The sequence below is a fragment of the Bombyx mori genome, chromosome 16, assembly GCF_030269925.1.
Source record: "Bombyx mori chromosome 16, ASM3026992v2".
Classification (NCBI taxonomy): Eukaryota; Metazoa; Arthropoda; class Insecta; order Lepidoptera; family Bombycidae; genus Bombyx; species Bombyx mori.
In genome coordinates this window covers 7,754,792-7,782,232 of record NC_085122.1, presented here as the reverse complement: position 1 = coordinate 7,782,232, position 27,441 = coordinate 7,754,792, and the positions used below count along the sequence as shown (strand labels likewise).

At 35.7% G+C, this 27,441-nt stretch overlaps 1 protein-coding gene across 2 annotated transcripts; it reads right to left on the bottom strand.

Moving 5' to 3' along the window:
• LOC101744855 (alpha-tocopherol transfer protein) lies at positions 1 to 26,092 on the bottom strand. 2 transcript variants are annotated; one of them, XM_012692703.4, is made up of 7 exons: positions 25,793 to 26,092; positions 11,138 to 11,300; positions 7,513 to 7,672; positions 5,424 to 5,538; positions 4,231 to 4,362; positions 2,780 to 2,993; positions 1 to 1,164 (listed from the first exon to the last, which is right to left on the bottom strand). In XM_012692703.4, exons 2-7 carry the CDS (start codon positions 11,298 to 11,300, stop codon positions 1,016 to 1,018), a joined length of 933 nt encoding a protein of 310 aa, XP_012548157.2. In that variant the 5' UTR covers positions 25,793 to 26,092; the 3' UTR covers positions 1 to 1,015. The 2 variants fall into 2 exon arrangements, with proteins under 2 accessions (XP_012548157.2, XP_004928861.2); XM_004928804.5 differs by lacking the exon at positions 25,793 to 26,092 and adding an exon at positions 17,902 to 18,150.
• Between the last annotated feature and the right edge of the window lie 1,349 nt (positions 26,093 to 27,441).

Sequence of the window (27,441 nt, the reverse complement as noted above, 5' to 3'; positions counted from 1 at the left end):
TCAGTTTTTAGAAGTATATTAACAACTTACTTAACTTTAAAACCACAAAATTGACATTATGAGTGATGATAAAATAGGAAATAGTTTCTAGAATAAAAACATATAACTATTTGCGTATTTATATTACTATTAAGTATAGATTTAATAATTAAAATTTAAAGTTCCAAAAACTGTTTTAAAATAACTTAATTAAACATTATCCATAATAAAATTGACTATTATTATAATAATATAATTATACCATATACACTATTCACATATTAATTTATTAAAATAATTTTAAAGTAATCCATTTAGAAATAAAACGATACAGCCAATCGTGGGAATCTTAACCAAATTCATTTTTATTTGACTGCAGAATGAATTTACGTATTCAATCACGAAATTATTATCACATAGATGCGTTTTTTTTTAGAAAACAATAGTGTCAATTTGTTCTTTTTTGTCTTTCACACTTGATATTTGCAATCAATCGGCGAGAACAAAAACAAAGGGCTTAATTATAACCAATTAAATATCAAATAGTTCAGACACCGTACTAGTATGTGTATTTCGTAAAATTAAAAGTACTAGAGGTATTGCAGTAATCGAAATTCGACTATAATTAATTGGAATTGTAAGTTTGTACACTATTATGATTGTATTTTATACTTCTATAATCACAAATTTCACCAAGACTACACTATATAAAATATTAACAAAGACAAACCATATTCTATTCTCAATTTGACAACAGACGTCAAGAACAAAAATTTGACAATAAATAGTATGCATGCGTGTGTGCGTCAAATACATGGTATATTGATTTAATGTATCTTTTATGCATTATTTTAAAAAAATATTATTAGCATTGTGCACTTCTTCTCTATATTCTGTATAAGTGTGGAAAATTTCATATTCCTCCGTCCACGCAATTTTCGTAAAAAGGGATACAAAGTTTTTGCTTCACGTATTAATATATAGATGATATTCCACAGCATGCGGCAAGGAATACTAGTTAACTTATTAAATGAGATTAATCGAAATCCAATTTCCTAAACGAACCCGCCAGGTAATCTTCATTTATGTTTGATGCCGGTCGTCTGTTTTCATTGGAAATCATTTTACTGGCTTCTATCACGACACGCTTGGTATTTGTGCTTCTTATTTCCTTCTCGTATATGTCTATAAAGAAAAAAAAACAGTATTAACCATTTAAGTATTTATACTGGTGGTAGGACCTCTTGAGAATCCCCGTGGGTCGGTACCACCCCCTGCCTATTTCTGCCGTGAAGCAGTAATGCGTTTCGGCTTGAAGGGTGGGTCAGTCGTTCTAAATAACTATACTTGAGACCTTATATCTCAAGGTGGGTGGCGTATTTACGTTGTAGATGTCTATGGGCTCCAGTAACCACTTAACACCAGGTGAGCTCGTCCACCTATCTAAGCAATAAAAAAAAATAAAAAAAGTATTTCATTTTTATTTATTGCTAAAATGGGTTAAACGACTCACAGTCTACCTGGTGTTTAGTATCATCGAAGCCCATAGAAATCAACCACAATCAATCAACATTCTAATTCTCAGTTTTTACAGTACAACGTCTGCCCCACCCTTCTAACCGAAACGCATTACTGCTTCAGGGCAAAAATAGGCAGGGTGGTGGTACCTAATCATGCGTGTGCATAAGACGCTCTAGCATTAAAGTAAGTAACATATTAAGATATCTGATCATAAAATCAGAAAGATGACCGTTGTTATTGTGTATTTTGACCCAAATACGAGTATGTATGTAGGTTGCTTTCTGGTTCGAAGGGAGAGATCGCTGTTGTTAAGACTCCAAGTTCGTGTTTCGAAGTGAAATAAATTTGTGAAGCCTACCAGTAACTGCTTAGCATCAAGGCATAAGCCCATGGACATCACGTCGTGATTATCAACGTCAACATCGAGACATGAAATTTAAGCTTTAGTTCAAAACGAACATTCTGTTTTAGAATTCACAATGGAAAGGATCACTAAAAATAAGGATCGGTTTGGAAGGTCATATAAATGCCATTATATTACATTCCTACACTAAATTAAACCGAAAAAAATTTAACTGTGTCTATAAATTGTTAGAAAAGCAATTTAATTACAATACATAATTTGCCCAAATAGAATTCAAATTAAAAACAATTAGTGTGATTCTTAAATTGTATACGTAAAACTACTATTAATCACCACATAATTACTTACATATAAAATAAAATAGTTCTGACCGATACTGCAAAAAATACTTTTAAATATTTTTTGTGACATCTTTAAAATTAATCAATTCTTGATTGATTTTAATTGCAGTTTATGTTTTTTTATATATAATTATATACAAATCAATAACAATTGAAAAAAAATCGTGATACTTACGGAATTTTTTGGTCATTTTCAATAATTATCAATTTTTTTTTTATTATGACATTACTATTATACCATATATTAATAGAAATACGGTTATAGTTTAATTGAGATTAGAGTTTTCTCTTTAGTTCAGTCCAGATTTCGAATACGCTACTCTTTTAAGCATTTGCCTTTTGTTAGCATTCTTATTGTTTTTGGTAATTAAATGCATTATTGGTCTTTAACCATGACAAATTTGACCAAAATCAGTCAGACCGTTAAAAACTATATTTCACATTTTACACTACATTACCAATTACCAAACATGGTGACTTGGACTCAGAGTCACCTAAACATTCGGCCATTTTTTTTTCTATGGCCAATAAAATATCACATCCATGTAAATTTGCACAAATTTTTTTAACTTACTTCTGAATTCTGAAAGAGAAATTTCCTCGCCGCCGTAGTCTTTGGGTAGATACTTCTTGGGAATATATTTATGTAATTCTTCTAAGCTATCGTGGACGTGTAGCCTTTCCATTAATTTTGGATTGAAGAATTGTTTCATGAAGCTAACTAAATGTTGGAATACGTTCGTCGCGTTTATAACGTGAATGGCGCTTACTCGTAATCCCGTACCATCCTGAAATTCAAATGTCACTTACATTCCAGAAATGTCTACGACAGTATCAAAATTTATTGAAGAAAAGACAAAAAAAAAATAGATAGAAAAACACAGGAAAATAAAACTGTAGTTAAGTCATATCTACGACTTTTGAAAACGCAAGAAAAGCAATATTCTTTTGCATGGTATTTGTAATATCAACTAAATTAAAGTAAATTAGCTAAATAATTCAAGCATCATCGCCTTATAGATGCAACTTCAGATGTACACAAAGACACGAGTGATACAACTATGCCAGGTAACAAAATTAGGTTACTAAAACATTCCGAACAACTACAACGTTGCTTGGTGGATAAACGAAACCCAGATTTTAGTATATTTTCTCAATCAAGTCTCAATTCTCTTTTATCACGACTGCCCCTTCAAGCCAAACGTATGACTGCGTCCAAGATAGAAACAGGCAGAATGCTGGTACCCTGAGATCGTAGACTGAGCGTGAACCGAGTGGAAGAGTTCTCAGGAATGGAGGGATTTTTGAGCTACCCGTACGAATTCACATACCATGCTTTTAGGCATGGTATCCATCCACTCTGCCTATTTCTGGTTCAAAGTAGTACTGGGTTCTGATTTCTAAGGAGAGGCAGTCGTTATAATATTATTTAATTGAGACGTAGACCCGATTTTTACTGGTGGATGGTGGTATAATACTCATGAAAAGTCATGTAGCTACTCCGTTCTATGCTAACACAACACATAGGTACTGAATATTTCGCTACAAAAATAAATACTATATTGTGGTATTTAGTCACGCGAGCTTGCCTCATTCTGTGCCATCGCTAATTAAAATAGAGGAATTTGAATCTTAGGTAGTAGAATAGCATGATGTTTATGTATATTTAGCATATTTAAATTTGCTGTAGCAAATTCAGAAATTCATTAAAATCTATTGACTAAACTGATAGCCGTAACTCGATTCATTTTTTATTAACTACCTGATTGATGAATGTCAATGACATTATAATTTTTAGAAGAACTGACAATAACGGTGTCAACCTAATTTCGCACCTTTGAAGTCTAATGCTTTCACAGTACCGCGCAAGGTCCCGCGTTCCAAACTAATGTCGACACTTTACAATCGTAATAAAACAATAAAACATAATTCGTCTCGATTAACATCAGCGTGTTAATTTGTTAAATATATGTTTTTTTAACTGTAAAATTGTTTTCAACATACACACAATTATTCATGACTTACGTGGAATATTTGAGCGGTCTTTTGCAACACAACCGGGTTCAAACGGAGTACATGACTAAAACTTGTGTTTTTCATGTCCAACAACCATATGTCGTTCAGGAAATAGTCATACTTCAAACGTAGATCGACCAGCTGTAAAATAGAATCCCAATTAACTTTCGGATTTCGTCAAATCCCAACATTATATTAAAATATATATGTATGTTTAGGTATGTAATGTGTTAGGTTTTAACTCTGCCAATGCGCGTCCCAAGCTCGGATGAGAAAAGAGGAGGGTTGACTTGGAGTTCGACCTTTCCACCGTAAAACAGTCAACGCCGAACGTCTGGCGGCGGTTAATTAGCCGGACCCAAATAAAGCTTCAGCGGTCTTAAAGAGCTAAATCTCTTCCAAAAGCACTGCCGCGGAAGGACGCGGGACACCATCTGTATTTTCCCAAGAAAGCCTCATGAGGCCGCGACCCTGAGCATTGAGGATTATCGACGCAAGGAGGTATATGTTAGGTTTGAATATTACTCTTTTACCCCCTATTTTTTCTGTGGGTGCGGTAAAAGGCGACCAAAATATTCACCGGAAAATGAGTAGTTTTTCCAGCATAAGTATTATACTATGTACTACGGTCGCATTTATTTGTTGTATGGTGTATTATAAGCCCGATGAGTAGCTAGCACTATCCCACAGACATGCGTTCTGGTTCAAATAATAAACAGCTGTTAAACAATAAAATTGAGATTTCGACCTCAGGTCTCAAGGTGAGTGGAAGTGTTTACGTTGCGATATCTATGTGCTCTTTCTTATTTCACTCTGAGTTTTTTTACATGAGAGTTGATGATCACCTCGGAAGTCTAGCGTGAGTGAGTCTAGAAGTGTTTGTTTAAATTTCATGACATTCCTAAAATTGGAACACATTACCCATATTGCCGCAGTACCAATGCGCTCTACTAACTACTATAGGCATAGTACACAGAGTTCTGTATTACTATTTTGAACAATACTATACAGCTTATGGTCAAGTTAGTCTCTATCTCTAATCTTAAATTGAATTTCACATTTAGAAATATTTAGTACGACTTCTTTGACACGAACGACTCGAATTTTGAATTGATTTTCAGTAAATGCTATTGGACGTTGCGTGTCTTTAATTATATGAAGAAAAAAAAAACCTAAATATGTATATGTAAATTTATACGAACCATAAATGTGTTTCTAAACAGCGCTTCAGAAGAGAAATTGCTAGGGTCCGGATCGTGAACTGCGAACACCGATATTCTGCTTCCATTGTACATTCTGGGTATCGAGATTTGGGTGCTGTAACAAAACATGAGTAATTTTAGTTGAATTCTGTGCATCTTTTTTTTTTATTGCTTAAATGGGTGGACGAGCTCATAGCCCACCTGGTGCTAAGTGGTAACTGGAGCCCATAGACATCTACAACGTAAATGCGCCACCCATCTTGAGATATAAGTTCTAAGGTCTCAAGTATAGTTACAACGGCTGCCCTACCCTTCAAACCGAAACGCATTACTTCTTCACGGCAGAAATAGGCAGGGTGGTGGTACCTACCCGCGCGGACTCACAAGAGGTCCTACCACCAGTAATTACGCAAATTATAATTTTGCGGGTTTGATTTTTATTACACGATGTTATTCCTTCACCGTGGAAGCCGATCGTGAACATTTGTTAAGTACATATTTCATTAGAAAAATTGGTACCCGCCTGCGGGATTCGAACACCGGTGCATCGCTTCAACACGAATGCACCGGACGTCTTATCCTTTAGGCCACGACGACTTCAAAATGCTATCCCTTTCACGCCGGAACGTATGACTGCTTCGTCACAGAAACAGATAGAATAGTAGTGAACCTACACAAGCGACTTCACAATATGCTTTTAATATGGATGAATAATATTTTGACATCCAACGAGTACTCGGAGTTGAAGTTCAAAAAAGAAAAAAAAACAGCGGTCAACTTTTGATGCTCAAGTCAACATGTACAGGATCAATGTAATTGAACGTAATTAATGCTGACATCATTTACTAATTGCGATGTTTTTATTAATATCCGATTTTTTCCGAGTTTTGCAAATGATTATTTATATATATTTTTTCTTTTTCCGTTCACATCACGTTCCGTAAATTCAATGAGTTAAGTTTCATTATTCTTTTTACGTCTGAATTACGATGAGAAAATTCCCCATCAAAATAAGAAGTCACTAAGATGATTCTTAATATTTGCATTCGTTCTCCGCAAAATATCTGTCAGAAGATCTAATGCTTCGGTTTTATCAAAAGACGTTAATTTCGTTTAATCTCGTAGTAGATATTCTCCTATAGATTCACTAGTTGCAGGTTACACCAACGGGACCTAGCTAGGTACTATCATCGAGCCTATTCCGGTCGCGGAGTAGTAATTTTTTCTGGAAGATGGGTCGGAGTGGAAGTCGCTATACAATACAATTGAGATTTCAACCTCATGTATCAAAGATGGTGGCGGTGTTGACACCGATGTAATTCACGTTCGAATTACACTTCTGACATCTGATCTCTTTTTAGAATACTATCAATTATTATGTTCCATTTATGTTCCGTGTGGTGAAAATTTTATATGAAAAAAGAGGATACATTCCATGCATTATATCTTATTCCAGCCAAACTGCTTGGTCGCATAGAAATTTTATTAAAATCAGTCCAATAGTTTGGATATATTAAGTGTATAATCTATGGTTTGGATTTTAATTGAATTAAAGTAGCTGTTTTTAGTGACTTTAATTGATGCGTTTTAGAATTGAGGTCAGTTTTCAGCATTTTAAATGACGTTTGAAGAAGAGCATCGCAACAATTCACATCGTTTCTATTTTTTTTAAATACGCTAAATATTACACTTATTTCATAATATTGTTTTTGATATCTTGAAATAAAGAAAGTAAATCATGTTAACGTATCAAAATTAACTCATAGCTTTTAGTGTATTATAAATTAAAGCGGTTTTTCTTTAAACTATAAACACATTTATATTGAAGATAAAGTAAACGGCGTCAGTTCTTGGAAATAATAACCGGTATTCTTCAGTCACGGTGTTAGTTGAATTATGCTAAAAAAATAATCGCAAATGTTAACAGGCTGCTTTAGACAACGTTCAGTTTTAATGCTTAACTGGTTGTTAAAGAAAAAAAAGAACATTAACCAAGACGTATTATTTGTCAGGCATATTATTATTTATGTGGTCTACAAAAAAAAAAACATACAACAGGTTTGAATAATATTTGTATGCATGTACTTACTAAACAGACCACAGATCGCTTGGATCTGAAAGAACATTTTCCCTGTTCTGAATAAGCTCGGGCGCCAAAGCTCTGTACTTGTAGAAATTGTCGATTCTATGTTTGGTCTTCTCGATTGAGCCTTTTGATATGATCAGCATCCTCTCGACAATATCACGGTCTGCGAACGATACATCGTGATTAGCATAATATACGACGTCATTGACGACGTAATCTCGCTTTTGGAATCATAAAGACATGAATAGAATTAACCCACAATTCAGTATACCAAAAACACTGGTGGTAGGACCCCTTGTGAGTCCGCGCGGGTCGGTACCACCACCCTGCCTATTTCTGCCGTGAAGCAGTAATGCGTTTCGGTTTGAAGGGTGGGGCAGCCGTTATAACTATACTTGAGACCTTAGAACATATATCTCAAGGTGGGTGGCGCATTTACGTTGTGGATGTCTATGGGCTCCAGTAACCACTTAACATCACGTGAGCTGTGAGCTCGTGCACCTATCGAAGCAATAAAAAAAAACATATTAAAACATTGAAGTGATCAATCTATAAAATTATCGGTGTTCAGTAAAAGTGACATCAAATAATTTGTTGCAAAGTTTACATTTTAGGATGTTTGATTAATGTCAAATGTTATTTTGGTTGAAATATTTGTATTGGTTCGTATTTCGTAATACCTTTACTACGGAAAGACGTAGAATTGTAAATAAGGTATAATATTGAAGTGTGTGTCAAAAATCGGATTGTAGGTCAACAACACATTATAAATAAATAAGTGGTTTCCGTCGACTAATGGCCTAACGCTGAGTTGAATGTTGCATAATAAAAAGCGCACTAGTCAAAATAAATAAATTTGCTTAGTTACTAGTAGTTGTATATTGTCAGTCGGCATATATCAGGTATTTATTTACCTACGAAATTTCTGTTTAGTATACATAATGTTAGTATAATGTTTATTTGAAAACATTATTTCTGTCAATTAAAATATCCACCCATGGTATCGAAGCATCTCTACCGGCCCTGTGGTAATTTTTTAATGCTCTTTTTGAAGAAGTCGGATGTACGAGAGTCAACAAACTCTACAAGCTAATGCATGTCAGGTATTATTTTTTTTATTATTGCCCTTGTAGGCAGACGAGGATATGGCCCACTTGATGGTAAGTGGTTACCATCGCCCACGGACTTCAGCAAGGCCAGGGGCAGAAACAGGGCGCTGCCTACCGCTTAATACTCTCCAGTATTGATTTTTTCCTGCCAAGAAGCTGTTTAAACTTCGGAGAAAGTAGAAGTCTGTCGGCGCAAGGTCTGGTGAGTACGGTGGATGACGCAAAACATCCAACCCTTCTTCTTGTAGCTTAGGAACAGTCTGTTAAGTTGTGTAAGGTCGAGCGTTGCCGTGGAGGAGCAGCGGGAAGAGTATATGCCTCATCGCACACATATACAACAACCCTGGTGCCATTTGGTAAGAAGCTGCCATGAATTATACTGGCACTAGACCACTAAACGGTGGTCAAGTGGTAATGCGGTTCAAAATCTCTTCGTTTCTGTGTGCGTTAAGCAATGGAAACATTTGATTACGCTGGCGATCGTTCAGCTCCTGTGGCACCAACTTATCAAGTTTTTCACCTTGCTAACTTGACGCAAATAGACCGGTATTGTTTTGATGCTAACGTTGAAAGCGGCTGCTAACTCAGCGATTGATTGAGTATCGTCAGCTTCCACTGTCGCCTTTAATTCGTCGTTGTTGACATTGGTTTTCGAGCGACCACGGGGTTCTGTTTTAGATCAATATTTCCATGTCGAAACCAATAGCGTTCAAACCAATATCGAGTCATGCGTTGGTTTGTAGTATTCACTCCGTGCACGTTAGCAATGTTGTGAGCCATTTGTGCGGCATTGTTCATTTCGGATCCTCCCGATCCATTAACGGTGCTTTTGGGTACCTCAAGCACCGGTCATCGTTCTTGTCGAACCCGTCGCTTGCGACGAAGGGCTCGACGAGTAAATTAACCCACAGACACAACCCACTGAGTTTCTCGCCGGATCTTCGCAGTGGGTCGCGTTTCCGATCCGGTGGTAGATTCTGCGAAGCACGGCTCTTGCTAGGGTTCGTGTTAGCAACGTCGTCAGGTTTGAGCCCCGTGATCTCACCTACTAGTTAAGGTTACGCTGAAATAGCCTCTCAAGGCTATCAGCTTAGGTAGGAAAAAAAGCGACATTGCTGCCGCGACGGAACTCATATTCCAAAAATACTCATAGCTTTATCGTATCAGTATTGATGAAAGATATATAAACACTAGCGGCCCGCTCCGGCTCCGCTCGGGTCTTTAACTAAAATTTCAACGATAATTGACGTTGTTTTTAATTTTTTAAATAAAAGAACACTTATTGCGGCGTAACTATAATAGTTAGACATATGCTGTCGCGATACTTTTTGTAAATAATAATATGTTTTACAAAGTCGTAGTACATTATTTTATTCTAACATCAATAGTTTTCGCAGGGCACGCGATGTAAAGAATATGTTAGGTATTTTTTTACACCTTTGGATATATTATTGGAGTTAGGGTAAGGATCCTTAATTTTTTTCAAAAAAGATTATAGCCTATGTCATTTGGGAATAGTATAGCCTCCAAACAGTGAAATATTTTTTCAAATCGGTTCAGTAGTTTCGGAGCCTATTCAATACAAACAAACAAACAAATATTTCCTCTTTATAATATTAGTATAGATTCAAATATAGTGAAAGGAACACACTAATAAAACAAATAAAAATCTGAATTTAATAATAGATTTCCGTATTTAAAAATATAATTCATTTGAATTTAGAATTTATTGCCACTAATACATAAATTAAATTTCAAATTGTCAGTATTGTAACTTCATAAGTGAAAAAAGACCTGTCTATATATTAATACGTGAAGCAAAAACTTTGTATCCCTTTTAACGAAAATTGCGCGGACGGCGTAGTATGAAATTTCCTACACTTATAGACAATATAGAGAAGGAGTGCACAATGCTAATATTTCTTTTAAATAATGCATAAAATACATTAAATCAATCAAGAAAACATTACACACACTTCCATTTATTTGACACATACACGCATGAATACCTACTATTTGTTTATTGTCAAACTTTTATTATTGCATAAAGTCTATGGTCAAATTGAGAATAGATTAAATATTGTTTGTCTTCTATATCTATACTAATATTATAAAGAGGAAAGATTTGTTTGTTTGTTTGTTTCGAATAGGCTCCGAAACTACTGGACCGATTTGAAAAATTATTTTTCCATTAGAAGCCGACATTGTCCCTGATGAACATAGGCTACTTTTTTTAATTATTTTTTTATTTTATTTTTTTGGTTTCATGTGTGTTTTAATGTTTCCGAAGCGACGCGAGGGCGGGTCGCTAGTTATTAATATTTTTCTATAGTGTAGTCTTGGCGAAATTTGTGATTATAGAAGTATAATAGTCTTTAAAAATAGAATCATAATAGTGTACAAACTTATAATTTCAATTAATTATAGTCGAATTTCGACTACTGCGGGACCACTAATAATTAGTAAAATTAATATACCATAATATCAGATATCATATTATAAAAACTTATTAGACCAACCGATGCCAGCTTCGACTAAATGGGGCTGCTTGTTGAACCAGTCCAAGATCGCTTCAATGTCTTCGTGTAGTCTTGCATCTTTGATTTCTAGTAGCCTTTTTATTTCTTCTTTGTCCTCTTCAGTGCAAATCAGTAAGGGATGCTGCTCTTGTACGGAAGGCATCTGAAAATAATTGCAAAATTAAAAAAAAAACATTTTTTTTCTCTTTTTATTGCTTAGATTGGTTGGACGAGCTCACAATCCACCTAGTGTTAAGTGGTTACCGGAGCCCATAGACATCTACAACGTAAATGCGCCACCCACCTTGAGATATAAGTTCTAAGATCTCAGTATAGTTACAACGGCCGCCCTACCCTTCAGACCGAAACGCATTACTGCTTCACGGCAGAAATAGGCTGGGCGGTGGTACCTACCCGCGCGGACTCACAAGAGGTCCTACCACCAGTAATACATATAATTCAAGTACATATAATTCAAGGTCATCAAGATATTGTTTGCGATCGAATTGAATATAAAGTATTCACACGATTTACATATTTAGCTGTAAATAAACTAAATTACTATAATAATATTCAATAAATTCGCATTTTTTTTTTCAGTTTATTTACGAAGTTAGTTCTACTAAAAGAAACGATGGATTTTGATGCACTGGGTTTAAGTTAATTACCATTTAAATAATTATAAATTAGATACTTCTGGCAATTATAAATATAAATTTGAATATTTTATTTGTAGATTGAATAAGTCGATGTCTATTGACACAAAGTAATTTAAATGTTGTATATTTAGTACAGTCATCCGGTAGTTTTACATGGAAAGTTTCCCGGAATTTTAACGATGAGTAAATTTATAGTTTTTTTTGTGATCTTTTCGAATTTCCACTTTCCTGACTCGTATCTTAGTCGCTCGCGCCTCAATAAAGGAAAAATGATGTCCAAAAGCAATTTTTTGACGATATCTTCCTTCCAAGTGATTTTACTTAAAAAAAAATTTTTATTGGCCTTGTAGGCAGACGAGCATACGGCCCACCTGATGGTGAGTGGTTACCGTCGCCCATGGACTTCAGCAATGCCAGGGACAGAGCCAAGCCGCTGCCTACAAATCACCTATTCTACATTCCAACAATTTATGAGCTCACATTTTTTTATTTTTTTTTATTGCTTTGATGGGTGGACGAGCTCACAGCCCATCTGGTGTTAAGTGGTTACTGGGGCAGCTGTTGTAACTATACTTAATACTTGATAACTTATATCCCAAGGTGGGTGGCGCATTTACGTTGTAGATGTGTATGGGCTCTAGTATCGACTTAACACCAGGTGGGCTGTGAGCTCGTCCACCCATCTAAGCAATAAAATAATAGTAACCTTAGTAGGTATAAAGAAACCCGTAGCCTTTGTGTTGGGCTCCTGGTAACACCTGACCCATCAATAGGATCTAAACAGAGAAGATTGCCCTGAATTTCGGAATATTAAAAGACACGTGGATTAGACCTACTGAGGAAACCACGGTATATAAACGCGCCGCTTACTCTAACCTCAAGGCGGTGTGGAAACGAGTTATTCAGTGAAAAAACGTGTTAAATAAATAACACTTTACGGCGCTCGTAAATCGAAACTATTGACTTTATGAAAAAAGTTGCTTGGATATAATTGTAGGAAAATGTCTTTGGTTTGATTTCGTACATAAAGGTTTATATCGTAAAATCACTCTGAAAGAATCATCACCTGAAAACCTCTTTTTAAACGCCGTTTTACCAATATGGCGGCACGAGGAATAAGCATACAAGGTGGCATAGTTTCGAAAAGAGCACATCAAAAACTATAAAATTACCCATCTTCAAAACTCCCGGAAAACTCCCTAGGTAACGCCCCTTTTTTTCAACCACTACTACTAGGGGTGTTCAAAAAAATTGATAATGAGTAATGCAATTATCTTTTATTAAATGCTACTTTAGTTTTTAGTTACGTAGTTCACTTTCAGACTTATACTCTTTGTTTATTATCTTTTTTCTAAGGCTTAAATTCAATTTAAAAAAAAATATTCATCCTTATCCCTAAAAAAATCGTGAAACCCGGCGAGACTACTGAATCATCATCTTCAAATGAATAGCCCCTGAGATGCTCCTTTAACCGCGGAAACAGGTAGAAATTACTAGAAGCTAGGTTCGGTGAATGTGGAGGATGTTTCATCAATTCGAACCCAGCTTCTTAAATGGCAGCTATAGCAACCCGGCACTTGTGGGCGGAGTCGTTATTTTGGTATATACAAAACAAATTTAGCGAATTTGTGACGCCGTTGCTTAGGTATTTCCTCACACAACTTTATTATTTGTCTTGCGTCTCTGTGATAGTGGCTCTATTATTAAGGTATTCGGTCATTACCACCCCTTGGCTGTCCCAGAAAAAATAGTCCTTACGGCCAGTCTTACCGGCGGATGGAATCACCTTGAAATCTTCGGAAGCATGATGCATATATGAAACCATGTTTCATTCATAGTTAGGTACGATTCCAGCCAAAAATAGGTCAAAATCTTATTGTAACAAACTCAAACAGCTTATTCTCAAGCAATTTCTCAGTCTGGTTTGTTTCTGCGCGTCATAAAGCGTTAAGGGCGTTAACACTTTTTTCATACCCAGATGTTTGTTCCCCTTCCTATAGAAAACTTCATTGCTTCTGCTATAAAACAAACAGCAATACAGTAACAGTAAATTTAATGTCTCGACTATGCCTGCCATTTTTTTTTGTTCCTAGAAGAATGTATCACATTATTACTATTCATTGAACTCTTCTCATGCCTACATGAAATACCTCTTAATATTTATTACATGCAAATAAAGCATACAATAGTACGCCGCGGAATTAGCATCTTATTGCTTAAGCCGAAAAGTATTTTCAATATCATCATTTGTTAAGTAGGTTGGCTTACTCTGCTAATGATCGATTTTCGGGTTAAAAGTTTAAATCTAACGCCGTGAACTGCGCGACCTATTGACCGTGCCTCGTTGTTTGTGTTTGCAACCTTTTTAAAATATGGTGAAAATATTTACTTATGGCAGGTCATCTTGTAATCCCGCAGGATGTAGGTATCACTACTCTGACTAATTCTGTCGCGAAGCAGTCATGACTTCCGGTGTCATAGATTGAACAGTCATGATAGCATACAATTGAAACTCAGACCTAATATCTCGACTTGAATAGAGCATTCGCATTCTAATGTCTCTGAATTCCGACAAACAATTAATATCAGGTAACCGGTGAGCTCGTTAATGCAATAAAATAAAGGAACATTCAAACTTCAACGGTAAGTTCATAATTACAAACATCTTTAATTCTAACAAAGTAGAGCTATAAGACAGCTGATGCACCCGTGCAAATTCAGTCCAATTTACACAACGGAACAGTGTGATTGTCTTGTTATTTCCGTAAGGTCATGAACGTATTACCATTGAGTAACATGCGAATAAACAGGAAAACACATAAAAATACATCTAATTTATATGCAAATGCACTAAATCCTTCACCTTGGATCGAGAAAATTTGTTTTACTGTCGATTCTATGTTTTGAATAAAATATTTCCGGGTGACCCCTGATATCGGTAGCCGATACTGCAAGGTCTTAATGTGATATCATTTTTATTGCAGATAATGATGATTTATATGTAGATTAGTACATCAATATTTGTTTAGTCGACTGTCGAAGAATGGTAATGTTTGCAACCGTATATGAGTCTAATTGTTCGGTATTATTTACACACAGCCAACAGTTTTCAACATTTGAGTTATCATTAGATTCAATTCAGTGACTTAGTATATATATGTATATGATCTCAGTATTGTGTCCGCAAAAAACAACAACAATAATAGAAGTTCAATGTATTTTATAATATAGAACATTTTTATGGTTTATAATAAATCGCTCAGAAAACACGGGCGTCCCATTTTTTAAGTAATGATGGCTTCTAAATATTCTTCTTTTTCTAATAGTCGAAGAAGTCGGCATTATCGTCTACGTCAATAACCGATGTCTTAGAATTGACTTTTATTTTTGATCATTCTTTTAAAGGAATCATCATATTATTAGTAAAATTATCTACAATGCATTTCAACGAAAAACGAATTGAAATGTTGAAATCACGAATATCCAACTCGTCATTGAATAGCGTGATAGCTTATTTTATTAAAACTCAGGCGTTTAAAAAGCAAATTCTATACATCAATCATAATACCTAGTATTCTCATCGGTATTCGCGAGTTACACGAAATCTATAGGGTGTTTGAAACGTTGGAAATAATAAAATTACAATAAAAACGCGAGATAAAACTGTTAAATTTGTTTTAATTTCCACCGATATCTATTGTTCTATCTATCTAATTAACATTTAATGTTTATATGTTGCTTTTATGTTGTGCATCTGCTTTCCTAAACCATTTATCCATTAGTGATAAAATTATGTAATAAACCTTATTCGCTCTTTAAAGAAGGTTCCTATATGATTGCATTAAAATACCATCAAAATAAATAGGAATACAATATGTTTTTTTAGAAAATTTCCGATACCCAAGCGAACGAAACTGGATTTCACTAGGATTAACTTAAGAAATTTAAATTAAAGTAAATTAACTACATTTTCACAATAATCTTATATGTAATAAATACGAGCTTTAAAACGTATAAAATAAACATTGTTTTGAAAAGAATGATGATAAAATCACACGAATGATAAACATCATTATTTATGTACGAGATTTTGAATCAATCATTATTAATCTCACGCTAAAATTTCCATAATATTATGCATACAATTTTGAGAGTCTTTAGTTTTTGTTAAATTCCATTTTTATTATTTGTCAAAGTCTAGATTCATGAAGATGGGTAATTTGGTTAATGATTGGAGTCATACAAAACTTTATTCATTTATTAAATGCTATTTACTTGGCTTGTTATGGAGTTGTAGTGGATTGGCTGTGTCTCTAAATTGTTGTCTATAATAGATGATGACTAGCCACCATCAGGCGAATATGCTCGACTATCTACAATGACAATATAAAATCTTGTTTATTCCTTAGTAATGAGAATCATCCTCATTATAAGATTTGTTTCCAATTGTCTCCAAATAAAAAAAATCCAATTCCAATATTTAGTACCAACCAGGAAGACATGTTAAGTTGCCGCACAGGATGGATAATGTGTTTAGTTCTGGTCCATCTCGTAAAGTGCTTATCGAAAACTAGCATAAAGTTTTAGCCAGAGATATGGATAGGAAGTGGTGTGCTTGGCCCAAGACTGTAGGAGATGGAGGTATACGGCAAATACCTACACTAAACATTAGGTGGCTTAAGATTGAAGTAGAAATAAGATTAAATTAGTTGGGCTTTTTGATTCTGTGTGTGCGCATTTATATTTTAAAATCATGTATCGAATTTTGCTACTGCTTTCCCTATAAATAATAATGAAACAAGTAGGAAAGGACGAGAGTTGAAGTTTGCGCTTAATATTATACAGATTGAATTGATGAAAAGAAGCAATTTTTAAGTCGCAGGCTTAGTTCGATATTATTTATTTATTTATTTATAACTTCTTATACTAGAAAGTATAAAGGCGGACTTAATGCCATAGGCATTCTCTAACAGTCTACCTTAGGGGAGTGCAGAGATGAAGCTTGGTAGGTGTAGTGTGAAGGGAATATTACTTAAACATATATTATGTGTATATATAACATACATAATACATAGTACTTAAATAAATACATATTATTATACATAAATATATAGATATATATAAATATATACATATAAAAATTTAAGACTCGAACTACAATTATTCATTAAACGAGTGGATTTACTTAGGGACTTTCACGATATTCCGGTACATATGTCATCAGCCAAATCGGATGGTTATAAAAATACAATTTAAAAAGTAAAAAATTGTTGTCGTGCCGGTAACTTTTAGATAGAACGAAACTCTTTATGACCGCGTCAACATAGTTTTCCATTTCAATTTAAATTTTTGGAACGTAGTGTTTAAGATTGATTTTAGTAAAAATGTTTTTTTTTTTTAAATGATAAGGAAGTTTTTAAATTGTCGCGACTTTATCGATGATTCAGATTGCACTACTGAAAATAATCATTCACAGGGTCAATCTTGCCTATAGTCTGGGTGCATTTTGAATGCTAACGGGGTAGCTTCGACATTGGAGAGGAGATTGGGAATTTGTACTCTAGACGGGTATATAATACGACCCACCTTAAATTAATAGGATAAGATATAAGGTCAAAACCTGAAGTTTTTTTTTTTAATGACATTAATGTGGTAAAAGATCATCGTCCGTCATGGAAAGCAGTAGATCCAAAGGCATTTGTAGCAATTTTAAATGTGTCCTACTCTTGAAACTAGAACGTATCGGAAATAGTATTATATGAGTTACTCGTACAAGCTTAGGAAATTTCGCACTACTTGTAAATGCGCATTAATTTGAAAGTATTGCGAATTTTTATAATACCTCTATATTCTTATTAATCAAAGCATGTGCAATTTAAATAAATAGAGAGAAGTGAATGTTAATAGATGTGTAAGGCTGATTCTCAGATGGATTTCATATTAGTACATAATATCATGTTTACAAATAAAAGTTATTGTCACATCGCTTCGTATGAGTAAGCTTGCATCTTATTAGGTAGATTTCAGGGTCTATTAATTTATAAGAAAAAGTTAAAAAAATATATATATTTCCAGAACTAAAATATTAATAAACAGCAAACTCACCTTACTGTTTTAATTAAATATACTGAAATTAAATTAAAAACGAAAACACTTTTAGAAATCTATTAACACGTCCAGCTATAAAGGCACTCTGGAAGCCTTTGATACATTTACGTTTCGTGCGATTAATGTTATTAACTATTGGACTGGTCTAACGACCTCTGAGTATTATTTTTGTATTAAATTTACAAAACACTGTTATGATTAACCACGGAAACCGATGGTGGGGTGTGAGTGAATATTAAGAATAATGACTTCTTCTTCTTAGTTTTCTCCACCTTATCCTACTAGGTGGGGTCGGCACAGCTAATTTTTCTCTTCCATTCTCTTCTATCAGCCGTCATCTCAACACTCACTCCTCTCTCTCTCATATCGTCATTTACACACTCCATCCATGTCTTCTTCGGTCGACCTATACCTTGCACTACCATTTCCATACATCTCCTAGTCACATGCATCTTCTCTCTACGCATCACATGTCCATACCACGCTAGCGGTCCGCTCCTTAATTTGATTTGATTAATATTAAAAATAAGGACGTCTCTGAAAAATGAAAATACATTTTTAAAACAACGTTGGATGTATGGGCATTCTTACCGGTGGCTATGGAGCCATCGTAACGAGTATGCCGCTACTCACCTTGAGACGTGAGGTCACAGTCTCAATGAGATCTTTTTTGCCACGTACCATCCGGCTTTGGAATTAACTCCCCTCTACGGTGTTTTCTGAGCGCTATGACATGTCCTTCTTTAAGCGAGGCTTGTGGAGAGTATTAAGCGGTACGCAATGGCTTGGCTCTGCCCCTGACATTGCTGATGTCTCACTCACTATCGGGTAGGCCGTATGCTCGTCTGCCTACAAGGGCAATAAAAAAAATTTGGATTGTATGACGATTGAACCACTGTAGCTTATTGATATTGTTACATGAGACCTAAAATATTAGAGGGTAATTTTGTATGATTTCATTATTAGATTATTTTAATTTTTTAAATTAATTTTAGTCCTATTAATTTTGTCTATACATGCCAGAATTTAGCCACATATCTTGAGGCATGAGGTCGAAATTTCAATGACGTTGGAATTTCAACATGTCCAAAGCTCAAATGTGTCCCGTTGCATGTGAATGTATATTAAAAAAAAAAACGCGAATCTTTAACTTGGAGTTTTATCCTTCACTCAAAGTCTTATCAAACAATATATCATAAAAAAGGTATAATAATGTATAATTAATAGATTTATCATTATTTAAATTTTTGAAAACGTATACTTTAATTGATTATAACGCAATCGGATCCTTCAACTCAAAGTTTAATACGAAGTCATGGCTGTAAAATTATTATTTTATTATTATATTAATTAGGTATTTGAATTTTTTTTCTCTACTTACATATAATGTATAATTAAAAACCGAGGAAAATTTCTCTTTAAAACGACTACAAAAATAGAAAATGGCTTTTTAATGGTGCTAGGGCGTATTGTGACCATCTTTCTAGTGTGAAGGGTGGATCAGCCGTTATGTTATACCTTTGAGACTTCGACATCATGTCTCAAGATGGGTGACGGCATTTGCGTTAGGATGTAGATGTTGTCCATTAGCCTTTTTACATCAGGGCCGTGAGCTAGTTCACTCGCCTTTTTTTAATCTAAATTATATTTACGATGCTGATGATTTTCGGATCAGTTCACGTCGATCGATAGACAGCGGCTTGGGTCTACCCCTGGCATTGCTGAAGTCTATGGGCGACGGTATCCACTCACCGTCAGATGGGCCGTATGCTCGTCAGCCAGTTAAGGCAATAAAAAAAAGATATTCGTTTTGAGTGATTGCCCACACTGAGAGAGCTAATATGAACACTTCTCAATTGCTTTGTAATTAGCCTATTAGTATTTTAGACTTAGAATGCTTACGACAAAAGTATCTTAACAGACACAGGCGACGTGGCATCGCAAAGCCTCTAGCGCTCCAAGCTTGTCTTGTCGGATCCCCCGGATCCAATCTCACTCTTGTCACCGTTCTCGTCGATTACAACGAAGAGTTCGACGAGCAAACCAGCCCATAAATACAATCCACTGAGTTTCTCGCTGGATCTTCTCAGAGGATCACGATTCCGATGGTAGATTCTGCATAGCTTTTGCTAGGGCTAGTGTTAGCAAATTCTCTCAGGTTGAGTCCGCGAGCTCATCTTCCCGTCCGAGCGTATCTAAAATAGCCACTTAGGCAACCAGTGAATCTTTTTCTATATTGTTCCCTCACTGCTGAGGGTCGCGACCGCATGTGACATTCATCCTTCGATCATGGGTGGCTTGGACCGCATGGTAAAGACTACCACCAAGTGCTACCCTTACTAGATCTGCCCTTCTGGCTGGTGTTTTGCCCATGGCGCGCTCGCCCCCTATGCGACCCGCAATTATGAGGTTCTCTAATTTATGTGTGGGAGACCGCATGATGTGCCCGAAGATAGGAAGGAAGGAACCAGCGAAAGGATTAAAAATCAATAATTAAAAGATGCTAACGTTACACTTGTACACATTGTCATGTACGGTAGGCCAAACGACCGAAAAGTGGTAACAAAACACACACGAGACAAGAATAACTATAATTCGACTCCTAATTCCAAACAACATTAATTAAAAACTTGGATTGATATTAGAATACAGTTCTATAGGGTTATATTAAATTATAGAGTCTTATATATTATAGAGAACTAGAGTTCAAACACAGTGATACAGCGGGTCACCACTAAAAAGAGAACACGTGAAGTGAAGTGATATATTATCGGCCAGCTGCAAATCTTTGATGTATTTAAAGCCAATCTACCAACACAACCACAATCTAATTACAGACATAGAAAATTAAGTGCCGTGGAAAATTATTACGAGGACTTCGCATGTGTGTGCAGTGTGATAATTAGCTATGTAACCATATTTCATTTAACAACTAAATTTACGGTGACCATGTAACTCATTAAGAAAACATTGTTTTTAATAGAAATACGAAAATAGTTGAAGTCACTTTACTACGCCATTATCAGTTAGTTACCAAATGAAACAAATACTTTAGCGAACACACATATTTATGTATATAAAAATGTATTAATTTAAAAAATACACTTATTAAATAAAAGGCGGCACGTCACGAGAACCCTCTCATCGTGGCCGCTGGAAACTACATACCCGACCCAGTAGACCGAATGGTAAACCGTCGACGTCGCCCAAAGCACGTCATTACGGATCCTCCTGATCCATTAACGGTGCTTTTAGGCACCACAAGCGTCGGCCACCATCCTCGTTGAACCCGTCGCTTGCGATTAAGGGCTCGACGAGCAAATTAACTCACAGACACAGCCCACTGAGTTTCTCGCCGGATCTTCTCAGTGGGTCGCGTTTCCGATCCGGTGGTAGATTCTGCGAAGCACTGCTCTTGCTAGGGTCAGTGTTAGCAACTCTTCGGTTGAGCCCCATGAGCTCACCTACAAACGTTAGGGTGAAGCTGAAATAGCCTCTCAAGGCTAACAGCATAGGTAGGAAAAAAAATAATTAAATAATATTAATATTCAGATGTTTTCCAAGGCCGCTGTTGGAGCTAGGAATTATAGTTTCGCAAGCAAAGATTTGAATATTTTCAATTCGTTTTATTTATTTTTGTAAATAGTGGGTTTCACAGGCTAGTTGGTATTATAATGTTGCAAGAATTAAATTTTTTTGAATTTTTATTTGCACTACTTTGACGGTCGTTATAGTTATCAAAACAAAACATTATGATTACATCCGGGCAGAATTACCCACGATTGATATTACCTTGTTATAGGCTTAACACTAAACACACCATAACGGGTCAGATGACCCATTTTGAACTTTTGCATTGCAAAATGCACCTATCATCTTATTGCTTTTGCACATTTGACTTCATGACTTTATTTTACCAATTAATCTACAGTTAATAGACTATTTTTGTTTTGTTTTGTTTATTTTGAGTAATACTTGTCGTATACTGTTATCTACCCGCTAGGGTAGAAATAGTTACCAGTAAGTGTTGGTATGATTAGTGTTAAATCACTAGAATATCGCCCAATCTGGCCTGTAGATTCACTGAAGCTAGAAGCCAGAACTTGAGAACAATGTTGATCTTCCATCCCAGCGTCCGATTAACAAATAGAGATATCTCAAAACGAACAGAAGACGGCAGCGCATAATATATTTCATATGCAACTTTTTTTTATTGCCCTTGTAGGCAGACAAGCACCTGATTGTGAGTGGTTACTGTCGCCCGTGGACTTCAGCAATGCCAGGGGCAGAGCCAAGCCGCTGCCTACTTCGCAGGTGAAGTGCTCGTCCATTTGCTTATTGCGCGCATGTCGAGCAGTGAAAGGCTATTGTTTTAAACGACATTTTACCAACTTTACAAGCAGAGCCATTTAAATTTTAAGAAAGAAAAAATATAATAAGAGAAAAATAAAATCTTTAGCTATTTGAATGGAGTAAACTTAATTGAAGTTTAATTAAAAACTTGGAACTGTTGATGCTAATACCAAATAAAACGCACCATTAATTACAAAGATAAACTATGTTGTGTATTAAGCCGAACATCCTTTAACCCTTCGATATGTATGTCAATTTTATAACACGGAGTATGAATGTATCGGAGAAGTCCTTTATGAGCACGCGATAGTCACTTGTTTCCTTGGTAAATTTTTGGTACCTGATTAATGCGAGCTACATGCCCATTAGGCTACATAAGCTTGATGCTTCCCATCACGTCAGTGTAAATACCTACCAACAAGACGCGTAGCACATATTCATCGATATTAATGTCGAAATTAGAAACCTGAGCTCAATAAACAAAGAGACATCCCCGATGAGTAATCAGATAGCAACAGTACGTGATTTGAATTAATTCGTTGGTTCGTTGGTCGTTCGTGTATTATAATGATATTTCAGTTCGGTTTTGATAATTGTGTAGTTCGAGTGAAGAAAGAAGTGAAGAAGAAGATTGAAGAAAGGATGAAGGCAGAAGAAAGAAGAATGAAGCGATTCTTCCAAAAACAAAAAAAAAATCAAGCCTGCCAGATACAAGCCCGTAGTGCATCACCCCTGCCCTCAATGGGCGGGGAGATTCAGCCCGGGCAGAGGGGTTTCTCGAGGCCCACTCCGTGCCCCCGCTAAGGGAACGCGACGACCCCACGGAATATCTAGTTGGTCTCTGACTACAAATTATATAAGTAGACAGATTAACGTAACGACCACACGAAAAGATTTTGGGTACATAATATACAGAAATATGTTAGGTACTTATCTGCTCGATTCTGTCCTTAGCTTGATCTTTCTCTATACGAGTGATCATAGTATCCTCTAGGCAAGAACTACTCGTGATTAAAATGAAGTTGGTTATCATTTTAGACAAACTGGCCATCAATGGCGCTAAAAAAAGGTTTTACTAACCTAACCCACTTTAACCCTTTTGCCAAGTTTTATTATATACGGAAAAAGCTATGAGGACATCATTTTTTTAAAGTTTTTAATGTGGAAAAAGAAATTGAATTAGTAAAATTAATGTATTTCTTTTCATTCACAAATGTTTTCAGGCCGAAAAATAAGACTAACAAGCATGTGTTTTCTTGAAAAAAAAAACTGGTGTTAAAAACACATCCTTTGCCTTACAAAATGTTAAAGTAATTAACAAACAGTCTTGAAATCCGGAACAAGTTGACAAATCAGAAATACTTAGTATTATTTGCCTGCTGCACCATTTGAACACAATAGAGTCAATAGACGATTCATATTAATAAACATGTAGTCATCCAATAGCATTGTTCCATACTGGGTCCGTATCTCCTTAAAATGTGCCTATTTATTTTCTCAATATGACAACTATAACAATACAATTGACATTAAAGTTCTTGCTCCCAAGTCCTTAGTTAACTGGGTAGGGTCAACACAGAAATGTTGTAGGAGTTTAGTTCTTGTGAGCTCACAGGGCTCAAACCGGAGGGATGCTAGCACTGACCCTAGCAAGAGCAGTGGTTCACAGAATCTACCACCGGATCGGAAACGCGACCCACTGAGAAGATCCGGCGAGAAACTCAGTGGGCTGTGACTGTGGGTTAATTCGCTCGTCAAGTCCTTCGTCGCACGTGATGGGTTCGACGAGGACGGTGACCGGTGCTTGTGGTACCTAAAAGCACCGTTAATGGATCGGGAGGATCCGTAATAACGTGTTTTGAGTGACGTCGACTGTTGGTAATTTGGTCTACAGTGGCTTATAGTGCAGAGCATACGACGCGCATCCGAAACTGGTCAGCTATTTTGATCAGAGCAAAATGATGGGATACCATGTCTGGTTCTGAGGTCTCGCAAAACAAGGTTATGCGATCTGAGCCTGTTCGATTTACAACTACTTCTCTATCATCCGTCTATGATAGCAGAATCTTATTTAATCTTATTGAACTCCAGAATATTGAGGATGTGCTTCTTTTCTTGAATACTACTGATGGAATATGCTACATGCACAAATCTACCCTATCACCTTACAAGCTATTTCTGGTGCGAAATAATTTCTATTTAAAGCATCCACACTTCACATAAAGGCTTTTTTTTGGTCAGGAGGAAATCGCCGGACTTCCTCCACTGGGGATAGCGGGCGGAGTATGTCGGAGTTGAACCGACTAAAACTTCCTGTCACTCAACAACCAACGTCCATGAGACAGAACTCATGACAAGGCAAAGGGGGGAAAGCAAAGTGTATAGTGCGGAGCACATCTCTCTCATCACCCTCCCCCTCCGGACGCCGGACCGGCGGTCGTTCATATAAAGGCTGCCATGAAATCGGATCAGACATAGGTATAAGGCATTGGAAGGTGAGTTTCTTAGACCTTTCGAGATTTAGATAGATTCCGATTTGATAAGAGATGCATTCGCGAAGGAATTGCTCTTATTCTGTCACATCAGAGATAGCCACCAGGTAGTATGATTTTACTTGATTTAGTATTTAGTGACTCTGACCTGTGGTCACAGTAGAATCTTGGTTCTATTCTTTTTTTTTATTGCTTAGATGGGTGGATGAGGTCACAGCCCACCTGGTGTTAAGTGGTTACTGGAGCTCATAGACATCTACGACGTAAATCACCCACCTTGAGATATCAGTTCTAAGGTCTCAAGTATAGTTACAGCAGTCCGAATCAATTTCTTGATTAGAGATGATAAGGTATGTATTTGTGTTTGTTAGTTATGTACTTGTGTTTGTTTCGTATATAGTTATGACAGTTATAAGGTAAGAAAAAAAAAACTTGTGATCGATCAATGAGAGATTTTTTTCTTATTTAAACAAACATAATTAAGAAATTATTTAATTAGATGGAAAAATTTTTGTTTTTTTTTGTCTACAATACTTCTTTGCACATTAGTCTCGTTTACCTTTAAAAATAACTCGACTCGTTTTGTTGCATACGAAACATATTATTATGTATATAAGCATTTAAATTTTTTATAGCAGCTTACTTCGAAATCCTTAAACAAAATTTTATTAGAGGTTATTCCTCTAATAAAATTTAGCATTTTTTCTCACTTCTTAGCGAGTCTTTTGACGTATAATCAAAAATGTGTCAAATTATCAACACACTTATATACCTCAAACATCATAATATTCCTTACGAACTTTATCACACTACCCGTAAATTCTTAAGAAATCTTGTACTCCCACTTACTTGGTATTTGTATTTCACTACTATTACTTACTAACAACATAAATACACTATTGCACTAAAATATTAACCTTACTTGGAAGAAATAATTCCGACGTTCAAACTAATTTAGCGCTTTACACGATAGCTTTGTATATTTTAGTTAGACGTAAAAATCTAAAAAAATAATAGATAAAAAAAAAATTGAGATCAAGTACCTTGTAACAAAATTACGAAAAGCGTCACTTAAAATCAAGTCACTTTCAATCGTTCTTACAACTTTTTTCAATCACAACACAATATACTTGCACAGTGCGATTCAAACTACTTTGAATGTTGGAAGTTGGAGAAAGGTTAGATTGGGTGTTATACAACAATAATTCTATGCAACCTCAACACGTAATCGAAGAGGGGGCCATGGAACTGATTTAAAATTCATCATTCGTCTTAGCAGCACTACGTAATTCGGACACAATGTTTTGATACATCACTATTTGCGCTGACGGTAGTATGACCTGATTTTGAAATGTCTTTGTAAAGACAATTATTACAACGATACAACGGATTAATACAACGATAGTCGATTCCGTGGCTTCGACCTAAACCTCAAGGTGAGTGGAAGCGTTCACGTGATGCTGTCCATGGACTCTGATGGTCATCCGAATTACAGATGCGTTAGAACAACGGCATTATCGGATCGTTTTCATAATGCAAAACGGTGTCGACCTATAGAAACTACCAATAAACCATTCGTTTAGAAATATGATTATGATGAAGAAATATGGTTCCCGATTACAGCATCTGAACCACTGTATAGCATCACTCAATGTGAGTTCTCGTCTTCTCCTCTTATAGGCAACGGACACTTGACTCAGCTTCTTTGCCAGTAAAAAAATTGTTAGTTCATTAAAAATATTTAATAGACATCCCTAAAACAGGGTTAGCGCTTATTATTTAGATGTATTATTTTCCAGCAGTATCACGCGTGTTTTTCATGCAAGAGACTGCAGGTTTGAGGTTGGATAAAATGTTTCCAATGTTAGTTCTTGATCGACGCTGTCTATGTAACAGCCTCAAAATACCCCTTTAAATCGGGCAGCTAGTCCTTTCGTCTTCAGGAAGCTCTTTATCGTACTGAAATCGCGCGAATCGAGAAAATGTTGTTTCCAAAAGACCAGATACAGTAATTTAATGAAACATGATTTTTATATAATAGTTTTAAATTTTGTATATTTCTACGTTGCCAGCGTTAGCTTCACCTTATTGTATACATTACAAAGTTTGTCTTCAGAAGAGATTAAAGTCATTAAAAACAGCCATCTTAACTTCCAAACCGGAACACATAATTGCTTCACTACATAAACAGGTAAGACAGTTTAACTGACCCGTGTTAGGTGGCTATACGCCATAACATTAAAGGAATAACCATAACCTTTCAAAAGAGGCCGATCATTGACGAACATAAACTGGTAATTATTACGAATATAGCATTATTGATAGGGTTTCAATAAAGATGTGTTGTTGTTGTAGTCCTAGAGTACATAGGGGCCTCACAAGCTGTCTTCACTTAACCCTGTCCTTGACATCACTCCAGATTATGTCGAAAGAAAATGTCAGCTAGTAACTACTTTAGTATATTCTAATATTCGATTTTCGTAAATACAAGGTAAAAAACGCTAATTGAGAACTAGAAAAAAATCAAGAGGAATTAATTTACAAAACATATCCCATAATTACTAGACGTGACCACTGCTTCACTTGCATTATAAACAAATAAATAGTACGGACATAAATAGTTGATACGCAAGATATAATTTATCAAGTGCTGTGAATGTTGTTCCAATAAATGTGTATCAAACACGTGTTT

Excerpts from the sequence above, each read along its gene's own strand:
- LOC101744855 (XM_012692703.4), bottom strand. The coding sequence starts at position 11,300 with ATGCCTTCCGTACAAGAGCAGCATCCCTTACTGATTTGCACTGAAGAG. Across the intron at positions 5,539-7,512 it reads AGCGATCTGTGGTCTGTTTA|CACCCAAATCTCGATACCCA; the intron begins GTAAGTACATGC and ends GTTTTGTTACAG. Across the intron at positions 2,994-4,230 it reads AGACCGCTCAAATATTCCAC|GATGGTACGGGATTACGAGT; the intron begins GTAAGTCATGAA and ends TTTGAATTTCAG.